General features: G+C 38.9%; 1 protein-coding gene across 1 annotated transcript; it reads left to right on the top strand.

The window, feature by feature from the left end:
* The first annotated feature begins 1,500 nt into the window (after positions 1-1,500).
* On the top strand, positions 1,501-17,910 carry rorc (RAR-related orphan receptor C). Its single transcript, XM_079227666.1, has 13 exons — positions 1,501-1,613; positions 1,752-1,832; positions 7,073-7,102; positions 14,161-14,246; positions 14,975-15,116; positions 15,220-15,588; positions 15,678-15,779; positions 15,862-15,983; positions 16,374-16,506; positions 16,605-16,712; positions 16,819-16,929; positions 17,450-17,559; positions 17,689-17,910. Exons 2-13 carry the CDS (start codon positions 1,781-1,783, stop codon positions 17,851-17,853), a joined length of 1,530 nt encoding a protein of 509 aa, XP_079083792.1. The 5' UTR covers positions 1,501-1,613; positions 1,752-1,780; the 3' UTR covers positions 17,854-17,910.
* Positions 17,911-22,460: the final 4,550 nt, after the last annotated feature.

Below are 22,460 nucleotides of genomic sequence, written 5' to 3'. Positions count from 1 at the left end.
GAAAATTACGCTAGTTTCTATTTTGCCTGATGTGTGGGAGTGAATGGGCTCATCACAGTACAGGCCTAGTGGTCTTCTGAGGGCCCCTCACATCTTTAACCTCAGAACAAGTGCAGATGGAAATTCTACCTTAGTTTGTAAATTGTGTGTGTGTGTATATGTGTGTGTGTGTGTATGTGGTGGCGGCGGATGCAGGACAAATGAACACCAGCAGTTTCTTCTTCTCCCCTGAAGGCTCATGTGGTCAAGTCAGCTTTGAGGGTGGGGGTGGGGGCAGTTGTTTTCAACTTTCAGTTAAAACCACCTGCAGCAAGTTCTGTCCACTGTAGCACTTACAGAACTGATTTTACTTTAGATAGTGCTTGGAAAGCTTTATTACATTTCAGCTAAAAGTGGAGTCACTTGACAGAATAGTGAGGTGTCGGTGACTTGACAGTGAACAGTTTTGTTTAAGTGTTACCTTTGGCAGAGGAATATTGGCATCCAGAAATAAATATTACTATGGGTCCATTGATTTAACAATATGCTATATTGTGTCGAAGCAGCATTTAATTTGTCATTTGACCGAAAATGTGAACGTCAATCAAGTAGTTCTAAACATTTCCTCGTCACCGCTCTCTTGTGAGGATTTGGTGACCCTTGACCTTAGAGACATTATTTGAAACTGTGCTCTGGTCACATGTAAGGCCATCTTTTTATAAGTATAACACATGTAATGTATATATGCATGATTGATCATACTGGATCATATTTTAGGAAGCTTCGTCTCAAAACTAGTTACTCCAGCTGTATAAAGTAGAATATTTCCTTCAGAAATGTGGTGAGGGAGAAGTAAAAGCCCACAACATCTGAATACATGCACTTATAGTTATATTCTTCCAGTGACTATTTAGCACGTGTGTCTGGACCCAGTGAGCACCATGTCTTAGAGGAGCATTTGCCCACAATGATGTAAACTGAGAAGACATCGATTATTCATCGTTTTCTTTGTGTCTGCAGTTGTTTTCCTACCTCTGATAAAACGAGGTATTGCATACCATTATTAGAACAATATCCCTCCAATTGCACACACACAGAGGCCTGCATTTAGTTTTAACAAACCACCAGAATGTTACCAGCATATGAACAGAGATTATGTGGAAATATACATTTGTTGTAATTTGAAGCCAAACCTGCATTGCAATGTCATTTCTCGTGTGTGCATTGCGTTTTCTCTCCATTACTGTGGCGGACATTTGTGGCAGCAACATGGGATTACATTTGTCAACTGAGCACACTACAAAGCAAAACCCGATCCGCTGCTATTACGCAACGACCCGGTGACATAACTCTCTCCAGCCCGGGACGGTCAGGGCGCACAGAGAGCCCAGGGAGGGGGGGCTTGTGAACGGCCGGTCCAGCTGCATTCTCTCCTCTCTGCTGCTGCCTCGGGGGGAATTACATTATTTCAAAAACAACCCCACAAGAGGAGGTGTGTTGTTTAACAAAGGGAGGCAGACAGATAGGGCTACAAGATGACGACCGACCTCTGGGACCCGCTGTAAAGAGGAATTAGGCGAGATGGCAGTGCACGTCTTCAAATGCCTGCGCCGGCCCGGGCGCTAGAACAACAGGTAGTATGATCTCGAGTTTCGTCACATTAACGTCCGAGTCGGATGGCGGCAGGTTGGAGTTCAGGTCGCAAGTTGCAGGTCGACTGTCATTTGACTGTGTGTGTGTGTGTGTGTGTGTGTTTGTTTGTGTGTGTGTAGGGTCACCCAAGTGTTCTGACAGGAGAGTAATGGAATATGAGGAGCCCGACGTCCCCCCCGCTGACAGCCCCCTCAAAAGAGGTAAGAGGATCCATCACTGAGCTTTTATTCTGCAGCTTGTCTGGGCTATTTGAGCTGTTGTGCCTCTGCAAGCATGCAACTTGCTTTAGCTACTTATAGTTTATTTTTAGCCCCATGTTTACATTATATAGTGTTATTGTATTTGTCTGTATGTTCTTCTTTCTGTAACACAAAGCAAGCCTTATCTCCCAGCATGCCATGCTTTGCCCACTTCCATCCACGTCTATCTCCTCCCACTCTTTATCTCATCGTGCTCACCTTTCATTCACTGGCCGATTCTCTGCTTCTGTCTTGCCTGTCAACGTGTTCACTATTATCTTCTTTCCCTCCACTCTCATCCATCTTTACCCCATTAACCCCCTTCATCCCTTTAATGGAGTGTGGTTAAGGTGCTGTGAGTGGGTAAGAATGGCAGTAAGCCTGAGTAATCCTTGAGGATTAGTTCTTATTTTTGCTTCTGTTTTTGGTCAATGCTTTACTATTCAAAGCATCTTCCAGGCTAAAATCACTTGAGATAAAACACCTTGTTCTTCTGCCACATGAACCCACTGCACACCTTACATACTCATTCGACACCTTAACATACACTGCTTCACTAATGGATGTAAAGCAGAGTGAAGACATTTATTTATTTTTCTGCGGTGCAACAGCATCTATATAAATGCTGTATAATACAATACATACAGTAGGCTCACAGTTGAATAATACTTAATTAAACCTTAAAGTCCTGCATTACAGTTTACCAACGTCAGCAACAGCCATGCAGAAGTTTTGATATTGCACTTATTTTGCCATTAATAGAGTGATTTATAGTACAATGATTAACAGAAACGACACAATCAAAAACATCAAGTATATAAAAAAGTCACTTAGGACCATATTTGTGTTACACAAATGTGGTCCTAAGTGTCTTTTTTATTGTTCGATTTAAGTTCAATTTAAACTGAAATGTAATCATATATTAAATTGCTAATTATATCATTGCTGTTACGCAATTAAAACGTCGGCTGGAGGCTCTCCTCTTGTCCGTCTCCAATTTTTCACTTTAGCGCAATGCATGATGGTATATAAAGCTTGGTTAGTGAACATTTTTGCTCACTATTTTTCAAGATGCTTTGTGAGATACTTTGAACTATAGGGGGTATAATAATTGTCACTATACATTCGAAAATACAAAATGGAAAACCCTCTATAGTCCTCTACTATATAGTGAGTGGGTGATTTGTTCTATGGAGCAATGCCAGATTTTATACTTGATGAAATCAATCGGGCTCATTTTTGGATCTGTGAGAGAGTTGTTCATGTTATCTGATATGTTTGAGCCCTCCTAGACCATAGTCAGGTCAAACCAAGTCAAACTCTGTGCAGCCAAACATTGTTTGAACCCACAGATTTTTATTTTAAATCTCATGAAGGTGCCAAAGTTTCCAAATATACCAAATATAACTGAAATCTATTTTTTGTGAATTGTGTCTAAGATTATGCTCAAGACAGCTGGAGCTGGAACAACACATAGTATTGTCAGTGAAAACAAGAACATTTTAACAAACTACATAATGGCGCAAAGGTTTCGTGGTTAAAGTTTGTTTTTAAAGAGCAACATCAGCTAACTTATCAGATCCTGGAACTGCTGTAATGGCGTTTCAATCTGGTTTCAGTGTGGTCGGACTGTTTTTTTTTCATACTGCTGATATGGCCCTTCTTAGGGTGACGAAAGTCTTGGTTTTAGTGGCGGTTGTGGGTGTCTTCTCATTATTCTTGAGCACCGTTTTGAGTATCTGGTACTGCTCCACATTGTATTTCCTCCTGCCCTCCAGGGTAAAACAGCAGTTTTTCATTATTGGATCAATTGCTCTCTGTGGTGTCCCTCAGGTGGGTCCGGTCCTCTTCTCTCTATACTCTATTTGTGTCATTTGTGAATGTAATATTGTTGTTTGTTGTCACAATAGTGTCCGCTAGTATCCTTCTGTAAACCAAAGTCATATCAAGCATGCTAATTTCTTGCAATAAATCTTAATTTATGGACCAAAACTACTTTCAGTTATAAAAATCACAACCATTTTTGGCCTTTCTATTGACTCCTCAAAACCATTTTTAAACATTCAGACATCACTTAATGTCTGAATGTTTAATAAATGAATAGTTTTCTTTCCTCAAACCTCAAACATTCACCTTAAAACTATGAATCCTGCTTTTTTTTGGGACACTTTTATTTGATCACACCATATATCTATAGCACATGCTAGTGTGCTATAGATATATGGTGTGTTAAGGATTTATTCAAATATATTGCGACTGCATTTCCTGAATATATATTATAATATACATATATATATATATATATATATATATATATATATATATATATATAGTATGTAAACAAAAGGCAACTAGAAGCAGACAGAAGGATCTACAATATACGTTTCAAGGATATTTCTAGGATGTCAAACTGATTCAGCAGCAAAAACAGATGAAAAAGAAAAAGATAGACGCTAAAGCCCACAGATCACAGTGTGAAAGTGAACAACCACGTCACCTGGTCATCGAGACAGAAGACAATGAAATTATGGAAAAACACTGTTCCTGTAAAGCCGGGTAGGTCTTTATTTTCTGTTACAATCATTAAAAAGCAAAAGAAACACAACGTTTTAGAAACATACTTTTGTGTCATGGGAGTCAGTGCGATGCTAACTTCTGGATTAGTTTTTTGTAAGAACACGCATACCATGCAGCACTCAGGCCTGCTTTTAACTGAGTGTACGCACGTGTGTTTCTGTTTCTATTATTCAGTATGGTATCATACATTGACTAATTTTGTTATATTGTAAATAAGTATTTTTTTTCCGGATTTACTTATTTTTTATTTACTGTACCTATTTATTTAACTAATTAAACAGATTGTCATAGAAAACACTATCTGTCTTTTTCACTTCTTCTACATCATTTTACATTGGCCTGAAAGTTGGAGAGTATTGAGAAGGTAATACAGCTAATCTGCCTTAAATATATTTACATTTTGTATTTTATCTGTGCTCTATGTCTCATGGGTTTGCATTCAGGCGAAGTTGTCGACCTACTCTTTGGGTTCAGTGGTCTTCAGTGCTGTTATGTAACGCAGCAACTGTCACTTGAGCAGTCAGCTTAGATGTCAGAGTAGAGACCTTAGTGAGATTCTGACTGATGAGTGGTGTTTAAGTTTGTGCCTCTGTAATCATGTAGTCTTGTATAGTGTGTGTGTGTGTGTGTGTGTGTGTGTGTGTGTGTGTGTGTGTGTGTGTGTGTGTGTGGACATAGTGGTGGGTTTATGGCTTGGCAGACAGGTGTGTCTCTCTAAATGTGTACATGCTGTGTCACATTTAGATAGTACAGAGACTGATTGTGGTTGGGGATCGCATTAGATTATTTTTCCACCACAAGCCACACACACTGTAAACTGTTAATTCCATTCAGCGTAGAGATCATCTTTATTAAGTTCAATTTGTTACTACCAAATTTAAAAAAGGACCAGAGTACGTGAATTGTATATATTTTTAAACCATTAAGTAACAGCGTTTTTCTCACACAATCTTCCTTGGCTTTCATTTTCACAGAACAAACATCCAAACAAACAACATCCCTCCAATCCCCCAAAAACAGTCTTAACAAACATAACAATACATAAAGAAAACACAAGATAAATACATATTTAAGAAGCTAAAGAAACGATATACGCAAGTAGAAAGCTTTAAATGAGAATAATAATATAATATGTATTTATCTAGATGCACATAAACAGACAGAAATAAATATATCCAATAAACCAACAGCTTTGTTTTAAGTGTTGGTTCAGTAATTTGGTAAACAGATTTAGATCTGTGCATTTCTATAACTGTGTAATGAAAGGACACTCCTTTGAAACCATATTAATACAATGCTTACATGTATTTCACATAATTAAGTTTGGAAACATTGAAAAGCCATCAAAGAATATATATTTTTTTATTGCTTTTGATTTGGAAAGTGTGCTTATATTTACCTCAAAAAGTTCCTTTTAAAGTATGCTTTCATATAACATACATTGTATACATTTTATTTAGCAGTCCTCTTCAACCTTTTGCACAGTTAGTGTTAAAATGTCTTTACATTTTCCGTCTGCGTGTGCACTGCTCTGCTTTCATTCCATGCTTTCTGCTTATGAAGCAAAACTGATTTGATGAGAGGAGAAAACAGTGGAAACCACAGAGAGCCTGATCTGGTGTCAGACAAAGACCAGCTCGCTACGTCTTCCATTGATTCTTATCTCCCCTACCTTCGACTTCTCTGTCACACTTGTGTGTGTGTGTGTGTGTGTGTGTGTGTGTGTGTGTGTGTGTGGGTGTGTGTGTGTGTGTGTGTGTGTGTGTGGGTATGGGTGACGAAGGGTCACAGAGACATTTAGACACACAGCATTATAAATTAGAATCCTCTCATTTAACCTCTCAGTAAGGCTTCTTATCTGACCACAGGCCTTTATTCATCGGAAAACTTTGTATCAAACTGCCACTAAGGATTTGACAACGAGGAGTTTATCACAGCTGAATTTGTGACCGGGTTAGTTTCTGTCACATTTCATGCTAATTGTATTTAATCCCCTGATTAAAAGCCAACTCTGTGTTTATACTATTCAGGATTTTACACAATTATCTGCTCATTTGTACATTTACATTTTGTTGTATGACACTTCTTAAAGCATCACAATGGTGGTGGAAGAAGTATTCAGATCATTTAGAAACACAAAATGTATGAGAAGCAAAAGTCCTGTATTTAAACTTTTCACTTTATTAGCAGAAGTATTGACAACGAAATGTACTTAAAAAAATAAAAGTACTTGTTTTTTCAGAACCCCCACTGTGTTATTATATATTATTATATATACATTTAAGCAATACTTTCATGTTGTAGTTGGTGGTGTTGTGGTTGTTTGGTACATTTATCTATTAAATGTGATGAAGTAGCAGGATGTAAAAAACTGTATTGAATACTGTACTTTCGTAAATGTACTTTTCCTTTACTTTTTTTTAAAGTGCCAGTGTGCTATTTAGTCCTGGGTTAAATGTGTGTTTACGTGTAGTCTGTAAAGCTCATGAATACACTGCATGTTGTGTTTCTGTTTCTATAATATTCACCTAGATGCTCATATTTAGTACAGCTTGTAGTGAAACTTAGATTCACAGTAAGTGATGTGTAGTTTTGAATCACTAACAACATTTCTTCTCCCTCAGGAGGAGTTGTGTCCAAGAAGACTCATTTGAGTAAGTGCTTTATGAAATATGGTGTGTTAAAATGTACGTGTGTCTGAATGTGGTGATGACATTGCTTGTGTTTGTGCTAGATATTTGTGCATGCATTGTGGTTAACTTCATAGTTAGTGAACATACAACATTGCACCTGTACAGCAAGACACCAAACACACACACAGTGTGTAGTGTCGTTGCATTAGCAACAGTATGTGCGCTGTTTGTTGCACCTGTGCTGCCCTCTATACACACACACACACACACACACACACACACACACACACACACACACACACACACACACACACACACACTGCATATACACTGCGCACAGTGATGAAAATATCAACTACTAGGGCTTTGGCATCTGAATGCAGATGGCAGAGATAACATGGCATCTTTTTTTAACTTCTTTGGTTTAACACTTTCTGCCACAACTTTAGCACACCTGGGTGTGTTATCAAGCGTCGAAATGCTTTGAACCTTTGCGTCGAACCTTTGTGTTCAGTGGCGTGATGATAAACATATTGATCATAAACAATGAGGATTCTATTAAGTGTTGCTCGTGAGTGAGACCACATGTATGTATTGAAGATAGCCACGGTAGTCTTGTGTGTCACGTGCTATGTACATACTCAAGTACTGCACTTAAATAGATTTTTTTTTGTATTGTCCCTACATTTTTCCATTTGCTTAACAGTGAAATATTGTTCAACATACAGTTTACATACAAACATGTGATCACCTTACCAATTATGATGCATTTTTATAGAATAAACCACTAACAACGGTATTCAAAGTAGTTCCACCTTGACCAACTGCCACATTAAAATGCTGCTCACATTATAATGGAGCAATAATAATAATAATCCAGTAATGTGATATAGCGCTCTGATGGGGGATATTCCTTTACTTTGGACACTTTAAGTACATTTTACTGGCAAAATATTTGTACATTTACATAATTCACATTTTTTAAATTCACTTTTAAGAGTGTAATGTAAAAGAATGGTATTTCTGCTTATCTCAATACTTTTATCTTATTCCTACCAGTGTAAATAAACAACCATGTGCATCATACGCATCAACAAGACAGCTTTAAAAAATAAAAAATTCAACTTGTGTGTGAGTTAGAGTATATCAAATCTTATTTTACTGAAACATTTTTGGAACTTACTCTGCTTACTCTTGAAAATACATGAAAATAGTTTAATTTAAATTCTCAGGAGAGTCCAAAAGGTGCCAGACACTATAAAGCAGATTTTTTTTTACGTGCGGTGCAGAGTGAGAGGGTGAAGGATAACAACAAAGGTATAAGGAAAAAGTACCTTGAGAAAGAAGCCCGGGCAGGGGACAGTCCCCCTCCCCTTTCTCTCTCTGTCTCTCTTTCTCTCTCTCTCTCTCTCTCTCTCTCTCTCTCTCTCTCACACACACACACACACACACACCCCCGCTAACAAGGAAGGTGAGGCGGTGACTGTCACTCAAAAGTCTGAATAAGTGTGCTAAAGCTGCAGTGAGGACCTGACACGACTCGCTGAAGTAAGAACGAAAAGACAAAAGAAAGACTGAAAGAATAGACAGTGCGAAAAAAAGTGCCAAAAGAAAGAATATTGTTAGACACAGCGAGAGGACAAGTGAGTTTGTGAAAGTGGGACAAACGTCTGAGACAAGTGGAGGAGTGAGGATGATGCGAGGTAGGGATGAAGCTTTTTTTGTATCTGTGCGTGTGTGCACGTGTACGTGTGTGTGTGTGTGTGTGTGTGTGTGTGTGTGTGTGTGTGTGTGTATATATATGTGTGTGGGCAATTTAATCAAAGATATAAGTGATTATATGACTGTGACGTGATGCTTCTGTTGCATCATGTTGTAATCCAGACAGTTAATGATGACAGTTATTTTTGTTCAAGTTTCACTAGGTTGAACGGTGAAAGAAAAAGTTCAAAGTGGTTCCAAATTTCACAATTTTGTACTTCCATCAAACTAATTTGAATGTTTTATTTGATGTTTCTGCTTGTTTAAAGTACCTTAATGAAGGCAGACGTTCTTTTTTGTTTTGAAACTAAATGGGGTCTCTCCAAAGTTCTTGATTGGCGGACTGTTGTGTACGTTCACATCAATGTATGTGTTTCAGTTTTAGGGTTTGGTAACATGACTCAATTTTGAGCTCCCTTTGATGGATGTAAGATTTGAATCATGTCTCAGATATTTCTTCACTCTCTCCCTCCCACATACACCTCAGACATGAAGCTGAGCTGACTGAAGATGCAAAAAGTTCAAATGTAAAAACAATTTACATACATTTTTAGTTTATTACAAAACACTTTTTGTTTAGACTCATCATAGTTTCCTGATAAGTAGCATATTTAACAAAAGAAACGTATTAAGGCCAAAGGGATCAGGCTCTAAAATTACATTTGAAATATTACAAACCCGTTTGCAAGAGACAGGAAAACAGGATGCTTCACAACCACAGTGCATCAGTTTGAATGGACTAGCTTCACATACTGTAGACAGGTTGCAGAGGAAATGCTGATATCATTGTGAAAATGTGATAATGAAGAGGATAAAAAAAGATGAGATTTATTTTACGAAGTAATTAAAAACTAGTAGAATAAAAACACACAATACGCATAGGGGAAGAAACAATGAGAAATGAATCATCTTCTTTTTGCAAGTTGCTTCCACTTGTTCTCTCTTGCAGCATGCAAACACACACACACACACACACACACACACACACACACACATACACACACACACACACACACACACACACACACGTTTAGATGCACAAGCACACACAGATCCGCAGCTGCTTTTTAGATGGTGCCTAGATATAGCATATCTCAGCCCTGCAGCTGTGTGTGGATAATGTGTGCATGAAAGAGAGAGAAGGAGGCTCCCATTGCCGAAAACAGAACTTTTGGTGTCTTCACTTCATCCACAAACATGTATTTGTCTAATTCCTTGGTGTTACACACTTATAGTGGGCACACACACACTTTTCATTTGGCATTGTGTTGGAGTATTCCTGTGTACATTCTTATACAGTTTCTTTATCAGAAAGGATTTCCTTGTGCCTCTGTGCAGCACTTCCAAAGTGGCAAAAGCGGTTGGCTTCAGATCAAAGCTAACATCAAAATCGCAGGTGACATATTCCCCCCAAAATATAGTAAAGGAAATGCAACACAACGCTACGAAAATATTCAATACGAGTTATAAGAAATAGATCTTATTAAAATACCCCAATGTTTTTCTTTCTCTTTTTTAAGGTTTTGTTGAATCATTAAATACAGATTATAGTTAGACATTCATAAATAATGGTTTGTAAAAGAAAGGAATGTGTTCATTTTGTGAAAAAAACAATGTTTCGTAAAAGAAAAGCCATGCTTTCATTTTGTGTCAGTAAATCAGAGAGATACTTTTCTGCGGAATTTCAATTATTCTTAAATTGGATTTGTTACAATATAAAATATAGGATTTTTACCCAAGTGATGTTGAATATTTTAAATGTCCTGCCTTAGCAAGATTTTATATTAAAATCTTTAAAGGGTCATTTATATGAATTACTTTCAAAACTAACAAAAAAAGTGTGTCTTTATTATTAATAATAATGAATACATTAATTATCTAAACCATTTTAAATCATGGAACGCACATTATTAAAACATTTAACTTGCAGTGATAATTTAAATGATAATCCTTCTAATCTGGGTTTAATAACGTGATGATTGAAAACTGCAACAGTCTGCTAATCTGTCACAAACACACAATCTCTGTGTGTGTGTGTGTGTGTGTGTGTGTGTGTGTGTGTGTGTGTGTGTGTGTGTGTGTGTGTGTGTGCATACAAACTTTGTTTGCACACTTTTACTCGCGCATGTACCAACGCTTCCGTCAGAGGAAAGTTCTTTGATTTTTTTTGTTCGTTTACAGTCTAAGAACATACTGCTGACGGGGTGATTTTAGGCTGAAGACTTGAGCGTGTCAATCTGCCCACCCATCACCCCACCACCCACACACACGCACACACACACACACACACACACACACACACACACACACACACACACACACACACACACACACACACACACACACACACACAGTACTGAAAATAAACTCTTTCTAGGTTGAAATCCAGAGAACAAAACTTTCCTTACATTTTTATTTGTTTCTCCTTGTGCTTTTTTCAGTACATTTAAGGTGATACATATAGTGATGACTCTTTTTTGCCTTTTCAGGCTTGCTCAGTCTTATTGATCCTATCAAGAGATAGCTCACTTTACTTTGTCTCGTCAAGCTTAAGAATCACAAAAATTGAAACCCAAAGCTATTGTCCAGCGTCTAGCAGGAAGTCATTGCACACACACAAGAAACCTGTGAATCTTTCGTAATGTCTATCGGCTGTTATACACGGAAGCTTTCGTTGAATGTACGACAACGCTGATGAATATAGTTTTTAAGCCATTGATAACTCTAAATCTTGATCAAAAGGCATACATCAGTCCACAGCGTCTCGTATACGGAAGCGTGGGAGGTGGCACTCTTTTATTTTGACAGACAAACCAGAACATTTCCACTACTGCTCATCTACTGTACTCAAACATCTTCACTTCTTAACATCAATCATCTAACACAAAATCAATTTTAGGATTTAAATTGATTGGAGTTGTAGTTTTGTTTAAATAATGTCAGTCTGAATAAGTAAATATAGCTTTGTGTGGTGCATTCTTGGTTGGTTTCATACTGTACGTCGTTACTGGAACGCAGTGGAAATACAAAATGTTGAATGTTCGTCAAGATATATTGTAAGTCATGATGCAACAAAAGTAAAGAGCATTGCTTCGATAGAGCATTCTGGAAAGCAAAAATTAATCTTCATTAATGATTGAGCACATAAGCACATAAGATCTATAGCAGAGATATATGTTTAACTTCTTAATTGGGTCATGAGCTGAGCGGTTGAGCAGCGATGCCTTAGGCATTTGGCAGTAAAAACAAAAGAAAGCAATTTAGATTAATCCAACATGTATTTATAAAATATGTTTTTCGTCTATATTGACTGCTAGACACAATAACCCTTCTCTGTCACTGACAAAGCTACTGATGGAAGAAATACAGGTGTTTTTTTGGTTTAATCTCTCACACACATATGCACACACACCAGGAGATACTGGTGTCTTGATGCAGAGTCCTTGTTTTGAAGATATTTTTTCATTTTTTTTTGTGTGTAAAAAGACCAATAAATACATCATGATTTAATGTGATACTGCTTTAGATACCGTGCTGTGTAGTTAGGTTGATAAGAATTATCAGAGGACGAGCAGTGTGTGTGTGTGTGTGTGTGTGTGTGTGTGTGTGTGTGTGTGTGTGAGAGAGAGTATGTGTGTGATCAGTGAAAGGTTGTGGGTCACGGTGGATTTCCTGTTGTTTGAGGTTGACAATCAGAAGTGAAATAGTGAGAAAAGAAAAACAGAGACCACTCATGTTCTCTCTATCCTGCACTCCAGTCATAGTCACAGCTCAGTAACTTTACATGCCATTTGATTATATACATTATATGATGTTTAGCTTGCAGGAAATGCTTCTGCTGTGTTTGTTTGAACTAAATCATCCAGTCATCTTGGAGTGTCTGTAGTGTGTTGCATTTGTGAAACAAACCTAATGTTATCATGGTGAATCTTGAGGTTAATAAATCAGCTCTATTGGTAAAAGCAGCAAACTAATCTCACAAGTGTTTGTTCTCCATTACACATTGTGTTCTATGTGTGCATTTAAAAAGTGTATTTTACCTCAGACCGGCTGCCTCAGGAGCCTTCAGGTAATCCCTGTGGCACCAGATAAAGAGGGCACACACTGACACACTAACACACACTCGTGAGAAAATCTGACACAGTTATGCACGGATATGCAAATACTTCTGTATCAGACGTAAGAGCTTGTCTCGCAGAAAATAATCACACATCTTAAGTGCATTTGTGGAAGGAAGAGAGAACATGACAGGAAGAGATAAAAGAAGATATTCTAGTAAAGAATGACAATGCTTTATGCTGTGGTTCATGTTGTGTGTCATTCTATATTACTATAAATGTATTATATAAAGTAATTAGACACAGTACTCTATTATTAGAGTACTGTGAGAGATATAGAGTAGAGTAGTAGAGATATGCTTGTCAGGACATACTATACAAATTCCCACCTTTCACAACACAGGCTTTTAGACTTATCTGGTATTAAGGCATTAAATAGCATCGGATTCTAACAAAAATCGCCACAAAGCAAAAGATTGAGGGGCGTGAGAGCTCCCAGAGTTCAGGGGCACAGGGGAGGGGGGGGTGGGCCGTTACTGGCAGTGATGAAGGTAGAGAGAGTGCATTACTGGCAGCTGTGTCCTTTATGAGCGAGACAGAGATGGATTCACAAAGAAAGAATTGACATGAAAGAGGGACAGTCAGAGTGAAACAGAAGCCAGTCAACCACTTAAAAGGACTCTGAGGTTGACACCTTCGTATTCTTCACCTTTCCCCATTTGCAAATATTCCACGTCCTCAGAAGACTCCTCTCCTCGCCGTATTTTATGTTATTTTGTTCATTATTATTAAGACAGGAAGTGTTTGAAAGGAAAATACCTTTGGTTTACTCTGGTCACACAGCAATTCACGTTGAAGGGGAAAGTACAGCATACGTTCTCACAGGAATTGCTCAGATGACGTCTTCTTTGTGTGGCATTATGATGCTTGTGGCTGATACTTCCACAGTGAGAAGCTGTTGCGCCATAGAAGTTTAGATTGATGTTTTAATTGATATTTAAATAATGTTATGAACAACATGTGGACGTATTTAATGTTTTTCAAAGGACATACACTATTGCACTGTTTAATTTCATTGATACATTTGAGCTTTTCATATGCTGTCCAGCTGCTGCATGAAGAGCAGTTATGATACTTCATTAGCTTTGTCCCTCCTGGTGTGCTATCTGAGTGAGTGTGAAGTGGTACCCGCGTGGAGGAAAGTAGATGTGGAATGCACTTGGAAATGTTAACACTGCTTTTACTCCTGTGTTTGTTCAGCCCAGATTGAGGTGATCCCATGTAAGATCTGCGGTGATAAGTCCTCCGGAGTGCATTATGGAGTCATCACTTGTGAGGGCTGCAAGGTGAGATGACAGCATCCAACACATACTGTTCAAACACACACACACAGACACAGACATACATTTTTGAAAGGGTTGAGACCAAGTCAAGACCAGGACCAGACTAGTGCGAGTCCCACAAGCCATAGTCAGTGCTCAAGTTGATCTGAAATATTCACATTCACATAAAAACATCCACAGGAAACAAATGAAAATTCATCTTCATTCACCTCTTATATTGTTTATTGCAGGTCAATTTGAGGAGTGCCTATAGTTTGCATTTTCCACATTTGATTGTAAGTGTGTCATGCAGTGTGGGACTCACACTGGTACGGTCTTGGTCTTCACTCAGTGTATAAGTGTACTATGAGAAACATCTTGATAAATTAATCAGAAGGCATTGCAGAGGTGAATTTTACATATGGGAATGTTCCTTTGTTTTCTTTTGAGCAATCACAGTCATGATGTTACCAAATAAATTAGACAATACACAGACAATTTTGAGTTGTGGTCTCGACTGGTCTTGATTTAAAGTCTTGAGTCTTTTGTCTGAGGCGGAGACCAAGAGTAAAAATGCGATCGAGACGAGACAGAGTTCAAAAAGTCTCGAGACCATGATCGTCCTTTTGTACGACAACACTGTCCATTATCACATGTTTGTAAGTCTTACATATCAGTATTGGTATTTGTCTTAAAAATCCAGTTTCTGTTGGGCTTTGCTAACCATGACATACCGACTAACCAACCCTTAGGGATTTTTCCGGCGTAGCCAGCTGCCCACTGTATCCTACTCCTGCTCCAGGCAGAACAACTGTCAGATCGACCGGGCCAGCCGCAACCGCTGCCAGCACTGCCGTCTCCAGAAGTGCTTAATAAAGGGCATGAGCAGAGACGGTGAGACACAAACACACCGACATGCAAACTGACAGACAACAAATATATACTCCGCTCACAGCATTTGTTTATTTTCTTGTGTTCATGTTTTTGTCCTCCTCAGCTGTGAAGTTTGGGCGGATGTCCAAACGTCAGCGTGACTCTCTGATTGCTGAAGTGGAGAAACATCGTCAGCAGCAGCAGCAGCAGCAGCAGCAGCAGCAGCAGCTTCAAGGAGAGGCCCAGTCTCTCTTGTCCTTCCCCACCAAGGCCCGTCAAGACCGCTCCCCACAGCTCCTTCAGCCCATGGCCTCAGCTTACGCTTTCACCAGGGAGGCCGAGCTGCTGTCCTACACCGCTGATGCTCACCCTTACCGGGTGTGCTCCCCGAACGAGTCGCAGGTGTCGGGCATGATCTACCGAGACTTCGGTGTGTCTCCCACATCGAGACCCCAGGGGAGGGGGGACAACGGCGGACACCTTGACATAAGAGGCAAGGCTCTCGTGTGTACACACATCACACTTGTGTACGTTGTTCTTTTCTGCTTATTTCTCATTTGTATTCTTTATTCCTTATGTCAGGGTTCGACTCCAGACAGCCGTCTCATGATCTTGTAGGGATTCATCCCTACAACCCTCTGGAGGATCCTTACAGCCTCTATCCTCACTCTCTGAGGAACATAGGTGAGCAAACAGCACAGTGGGCTCACGGGAATAAAGGTGTGTTGTATTTTAATATTTACAAGTGTTCCGTTTTCATTTTCAGATGAGCTGTGTGCCAGCATCGTGCATTCCCATAGAGAGACCAGCCAGCACAGAGTGGAGGAGCTGCAGGCTCTCAGATGGAAACTGCTCAGCAGAGAGGAGATCCAAGCCTACCAAAGCAAAGTACACTGTTTTTTGGTTCTCAGACTCCCTCATTTGTGTGACCTTACTCAGTCTCAAAACAAAACACGCCATTTCAAATGACTACATTTGATTCATCAAACAGAATTTTTTGGATTTTCCCCCCTCTCCTCCTCTTCTTCCTCTTTGATCTCATATGAAGCGAATGCTCTTCAGCAACACATATGTTATAATATTCAAATACATTTGATAAATAGATACAATATAGAAACATTATGCGCTAACTCCAAGCAAGGATCAGTAGACTGGACAGTGAGGATGAGATTATGTGTGATGAGTTAGACATAGAGTCTCTAATTTGGTTGATTTGAATCATATGCTCAAAAAAACTCACCCTACAATATATTGTCTCTGTCTCACTCTCTCTCACAGTCGGTGGATGAGATGTGGCAGCACTGCGCCATCCGACTGACTGATGCCGTGCAGTTTGTGGTGGAGTTTGCAAAACACATCCCAGGTTTCCGTTTGCTCAGCCAGAACGACCAGATTGCTCTCCTGAAGACTGGTAAGTTTACCTGTCACCGTCAATCATAATCTAAAATGCTTTTATTCCCTGTTTTACCATCTCTTGACGCATCCTTGTTTTCCCCACCCCTCACTCAGGCTCCATGGAGGTGGTTCTGGTCAGGATGAGTCGCTTCTTCAACACAGAAAACAACACCGTCTTCTTCGATGGGATATTTGCTGGAGCTGAAGTCTTCAAGTCTTTGGGTGAGGATGCCTCTACACACAAAGGCAGTTCTGAAACCATTCATGCAGTGAGCACAATATATTAATCTGGTGGTTTATCAATGCTCTGTGGTTTGTTTTCTTACAGCATGTGATGATTTAATCGCAGCGGTGTTTGACTTTGCTCACGGAATGTGTGATCTAAAGCTTACAGAGCAGCAGATTGCTCTCTTCAGTGCTCTCGTGCTGATCAACACAGGTAAGATCAACTCACCTATACCTCAATTATGTCGCATTTTGTTTCTTAACACACACAAAAAGTGGGAAGACGCTATCGCATGAGTTGATTACCAGCAGGATAAACAACATGTAACAGGCTTTGCAATCTGAATCAGGCAATATTCATTTTATTTTCTTTCCTTGATCTGCGGGATTTACCCTGGTCTGTGTGTTCAGATTCACTTTGATGGTTACTGATATCTAATCTGTGTCAGTGTCATGATCATCTTTAAGACCAAAAAGTTAACATTCGGAAAATATAGCTATAAGAAGATTCACAGCTTTCCATTTGAATCAGAACTATAAAATGTTCCATCACATTGTATTCATTCATTCATACACACAATTAGCTTGTCTGCCCCCCCACCCCTCCCCCGTGGCAGACAATGTAATATTACAGGCCACACAGTGATTCAGGACTTCACATGAATGTAGAATGATTTGAGTCTATTATATGGTTTTAAAACAACTTTTCTTTTTCTTGTTGTCTTTCTGTGCAGATCGTCCTTGTCTGGAAGACAGAGGCAGAGTTCAGCGAGTGCAAAGGAGCGTGGAGGTTGGACTCACACGCATTCTACACCGAGACAACCAAGAAAGTCTCATGCACAAGGTAAATGTCTCAGCACTGAGCAGAAACGTTCTCTTTATTTACTCGATACAAACACATTACGCTTTGACCTGCATGCTCCTCGCAGTAGTAAGGAGCGTATTTCTAACTGGGTTTGTGTTCTCCCTGCAGCTGTACCAGAGGATGTCAGTGTTGCGTTCACTGTGCAGTCTGCACATGAAGAAGCTACACTGGTTCAGTCAGCGCTACCCGCTCACTGCTCACTCTCTGTTCCCTCCACTCTACAAGGAGCTGTTCGCCTCTGAAGCAGAGTTGCTGCCGGGGACCACTCAATGATGATCAACCAGTATACGCAAAGTCGTACACACATATTGTTTTAAGTTTCTTCACTATTTCCTGACAGAATCTATTTTTCTAAAAATAAAATAAATGAGTAAAGAGCTTTTTGGTAGATTGTGTCAAACATAAATTTCAATATTTTGATAGCTTAAACCTATTTTGATTATTCCAGGGAAACATTTTGTTGTTCCATGTCAGTGAGGTACAGCATTCATTTTCTCAGGACACGTGCTATTGTGAGTCACAGTAAATGTGTGTCACAGTGCGTTTGGACATAGAAATTTAAAGACGCAGGATACCGATCGTCCCAAAATCTGTCTATGGAGTTTAAAACACAGACCTCCTGTAGAGTTAAAAGGTGACTTTGCAGTTGGTCCAGGACAAGCTAGATCGAAAAATAAGGTATACAAAGCAATTTAGATAGAAAGAAAGAATCATCTAGTAGTAACAAATGTGCAGGCAGAGCCAAAAAAAGCAAGAAGCTTATTACCACACGGCTCCCCTTGAGAAGTAAACCTCACATTCCAGCAGCAAAATAACAACATTAAGCATCAAAATAATAATCATATGTGCACACCCAATTCAACAGCCCTGTTAATATAATGAACATTACACAACTGTCTATTTGTGTGCTCAATATGTCACAAAATATACAGAGGTCTTTCAAGGGCCTGCAAAATAGGCTGCACCAACATATTGTATCCATATTTGAAAGGTAAAGTGTAACGTCACCCCTAGGTCTGTCTGAGCCTAACACCTGCATCATTTAGAAAAATGCTGAAAAGTGGACAAGGTTGATGTGAGTTTCTCAGTGGCATTACCCTGTTAACAGCGTTGTCTTTTGCCTGATCTAAAACAGTAGATGGTGTTTTGAGCCATGTTCAGACCATGAAATGCAGATTTTAACAAAATTGGTAAGAAATGTCAGATAAAACCGTGCATTGATTTGTTTCATCACCGTACAGTTACATTATTTAGTTTACAGATCAAAAACGCCTTTAGGTGTGCAGTATCTCTTTAATATGTTGCATAACAAGTATTCCATACAAAACATGAAATCTCAATTCAACACATCCAGACAACAATAAACAACCTGCCTCTTTGTATCTGTATGTCTGTAGAGAAATGTCTCTCCTCAGGGTGATCTTGTCAGATTGACTAATAAGTCCTACAAAGCAGAAGTACCTCTTAAACGTTATCCCTTTGTGTTTGAATATGACTTCACTGGCTTTTTATATATTTTGAGCTTTGAAAATATGTTGCATTAAATGTAGAAATGTAATAAAAAATGTGAGAGATACAGTAGAAGTCTTTTCCTCTCTTTGCAAACTTTTCCTTTTTTCCAGATTAACTTGCTATGTTTTTCTTTCTTAACATATCTTCGAATAAAGCCATGAGTCAATTTGAAATGATAAGATTTTTCAGCATTAAATACTGTATGTCCAGATGTAGTCCTCTCTGTTGCTGGAATGGCTGAGATTATGATGAAGATAATTCCATGTGGATCTGCTAATAAACTGCTGAGGCTGTAATACCAAGCAGATGTGGAAACTTTATTTTATTGTGTAACATAACCTGTTGTGTAAGACTGAGACATGCAAGAAAGAAAGAACGATCCTGTTATGGTATAAGAAAAACCCTTAACTCAACAAAACACAGTTTATTTGAAGCGTACATGCATACGTAATACGTATGACTGACTTATCATTCCCAGTAGCGTATAAACAGATCCAAGCATAGTCACTGTAGAGTTCTTGCTGTTGCATTCAACACAAAGGAAGTATTAGTCATTGCGGGTGACCCTTCAGCAGACTCTGGCAGTGGAAAGTTATCAGGTTGTCAAAGACAAAGACTGTTGCTAACCAAGTTAAGAGGAAGCAAATTACAAGTCTGAGTCAATTGGATGTGGTAAATATGCCATTTTTCGGAAAAGCCACGAAGACCTTATGTCAAATATACTCACGTTAGAAAGATGTGTTTTTGATATCGCCTTCTGTGTGAGAGTGTTTGCTGAAAGTAACTTTCCACATTAAGGGATTTATTTTTTCATATTTCACTTTGCTTTGAAAATCTGTTTAGCACTATGCTTGTTGTGATGTTCTCTCTCTCTCTCTTATGTTGGAAAGCCACAGCACAAGTTGTTTATTTAGTTTCCAGATTCCCACTCGTGGCAGCTATTTTCCACAGTAATCCCACTTCAATTTCATCTGCTGTGTTTATCTTCTTCTGTGCTAACGATACTTTTGCTGCTCAGGACCTGTTTAGTTCGTAAGGACATTACATAGAATTGAGCAATACAAATAAACAAGACCTAAAAAAAGATTTTTACTCCTGAGAGTGAAGGAAAACCACCAGACAACTGTAAACGCATGCACGTATATTGACACATGAAGCTAGTTTTCAGTAGCCTTTTAGGAAGCTAAATGTGTGAGTATGAGAGTCTGGGTTTTGTTTTTGCTCTCTGACCTCTCTGGGGAATGTGTATAAACACTTCTCTACAGTTTCCGGACTCACAACCATCCACTGAAAACTTTGATCCCCATGTCGACTGTTTATGATGGAAAAGGAAAGAGCCAAAGGCAGGATAAGTATTACAGATTAAACTGTGGCATGAAGAGAAAAAACTGTAGACACATGTCATGACAGTCCACAGCTGCACAGGGAGTTCTACTCTGTTCTGATTTGGCTTTTTAATTATGATTACGAGAACATGGTGGGACGGATAGTGAAGAGTTCACTGTCTTTTATATGGGAATCCATGTGGTCACAGTAACCCTGGACTTAAACTCAGTGTGAGATAACAAGTCATTTAAGGACTGTAATATCTCTCTCTCTTTCTCTCTCTCTCTCTCTCTCTCTCTCTCTCTCTCTCTCTCTCTTGACAAACAAACAATAACTCACAAACACAGTTGGTGAAATAGACAAAATTCAGATTGAGGTAACACAACATCATTATCTTTATATTTATACATGTTTTTGTGTTTTACTAAATACAAACAAAATCTGGTATTTAAAGGAGCATTCCAACTGATTTAACACATTCAGTTTATTTAAAGTCTTAAAACAAACCCTAACCTTTAGTACAATTATAGCATTGAACAAACATTTGTGGAGTTTGACATGACATGATCATTTAGGGAAGGTCAAATGAAATACACTACTGTGTTGCAATATGGAACATGCTGGTCCCTGTTGATTTATACTTGACAGGGCATATCAAAACTCTACTGCTTCAGTTAAAATCATTTAAAATCATTTAAAATAAATACTTTTTTAATATTCACATGCATGTCGATATCCATATGTAATGATTTGAGGGTCAAGTAAACATATTTTTGTTATTCCAACATTTGAAATAAAAATCGATCTATTTATGTTCCAGCTTGGATGTTGCTCACTTACTTAATATAAACTGCATGTAAACTATCTTATACGAAATAGTTATTATACTACTCCTACGACTACTAATACAAATAATAATAATAATAATAACAATATTAATGATATTGACATAGCTCACTCTTAATCCCACGACATAATCGTGCAATTAGTCAAATAATTATGTTTCCAGTAAATGATAATTGGGCTTTATGGCAGAGCAATGAGTGACAAAAACAGCCAGTCTAAATACAAAAGATTGAAAGGAGATTCGTGTTCACACATATGCGCTCCGACTCAGCGACCTTTCAATACAGACGAACTCATAATTAGGGTTGGGTACCGAGTTCCAACACGTCCGGTACCTACCGGACCGAAAAGCAAAGCAGATTTCGGTGCTTCCTTCCGGTGCCTGAGAAATTTAAATACTTTTTTTTTACACTGCTCTGTAAAGTTGCACGGTATATAGATACTAAAAAGGTAGCGCGGTACCCGTACGCTAAAAACGATTATTAAAATAGCGCGGATCAGAGCACACTCGCTGCTCTGCTCTCTGTCTGCCTGCATGCAGAGCGGGGCTTAAGGGGGCGGGGCTTCCAGCGCTCACACACACACAGCGCGCGCACACAGAGATCGCTGGAGACACGAGCACGAGCTTTTGAACGTCCATCCTCGGCTTGCTGGAACAAATCTCTCAAGTTGATATTAATGGTGACGTGTAGTCCAGTAAAGCAGCAGTTTTGGGATCCAACAGTGTCTGAGTTCTGTTGCACCAGTCCAAATCAGGCCACCTGATGCTTGTGTCTGTTCTTTTGAAATATATATTGTTTATAGTTTGAAGTTAAAAGGTTTGAAGCTGTAGTTTGAAGTCAAGTACATTTTGTATGAATTTATTCATATTTCTAGTATACTTTAAACAGTTAATATATTGTTCAATTTGAAGAAAACAAATTGCCTTGGCAATAAAAAAAGTATCGGTTCAGGCACCGTTTAGGCACCGGTATAGTTTTAAAAGTATCGGTTTAGCACCGGTATCGGAAAAAACACAAACGATGCCCATCCCTACTCATAATTCCCACATAACAGCACCCAGAATTTGAACGGATCACATATGAGTCATGTTGAAAAAACTTCCTCCACTCCCTCTTTCCCTCCCTCCGCCTCATCCCCCCTGAAACACCACAACAAGCATAACATCTGTTTACGCAGGAGCTCCGCTCTCACAG

The sequence above is a fragment of the Taurulus bubalis genome, assembly GCF_910589615.1.
Source record: "Taurulus bubalis genome assembly, chromosome: 12".
Taxonomy (NCBI): Eukaryota; Metazoa; Chordata; class Actinopteri; order Perciformes; family Cottidae; genus Taurulus; species Taurulus bubalis.
The sequence above is the reverse complement of the archived record's forward strand: the minus strand, read 5'-3'. Positions and strand labels throughout refer to the sequence as shown.

Bases quoted from the DNA above. Each gene is read 5' to 3' on its own strand.
- rorc (XM_079227666.1), top strand. From the start codon at position 1,781: ATGGAATATGAGGAGCCCGACGTCCCCCCCGCTGACAGCCCCCTCAAA. The intron at 7,103-14,160 runs GTAAGTGCTTTA...GTGTTTGTTCAG, and splicing joins GTCCAAGAAGACTCATTTGA to CCCAGATTGAGGTGATCCCA. The intron at 15,117-15,219 runs GTGAGACACAAA...TGTCCTCCTCAG, and splicing joins AAAGGGCATGAGCAGAGACG to CTGTGAAGTTTGGGCGGATG.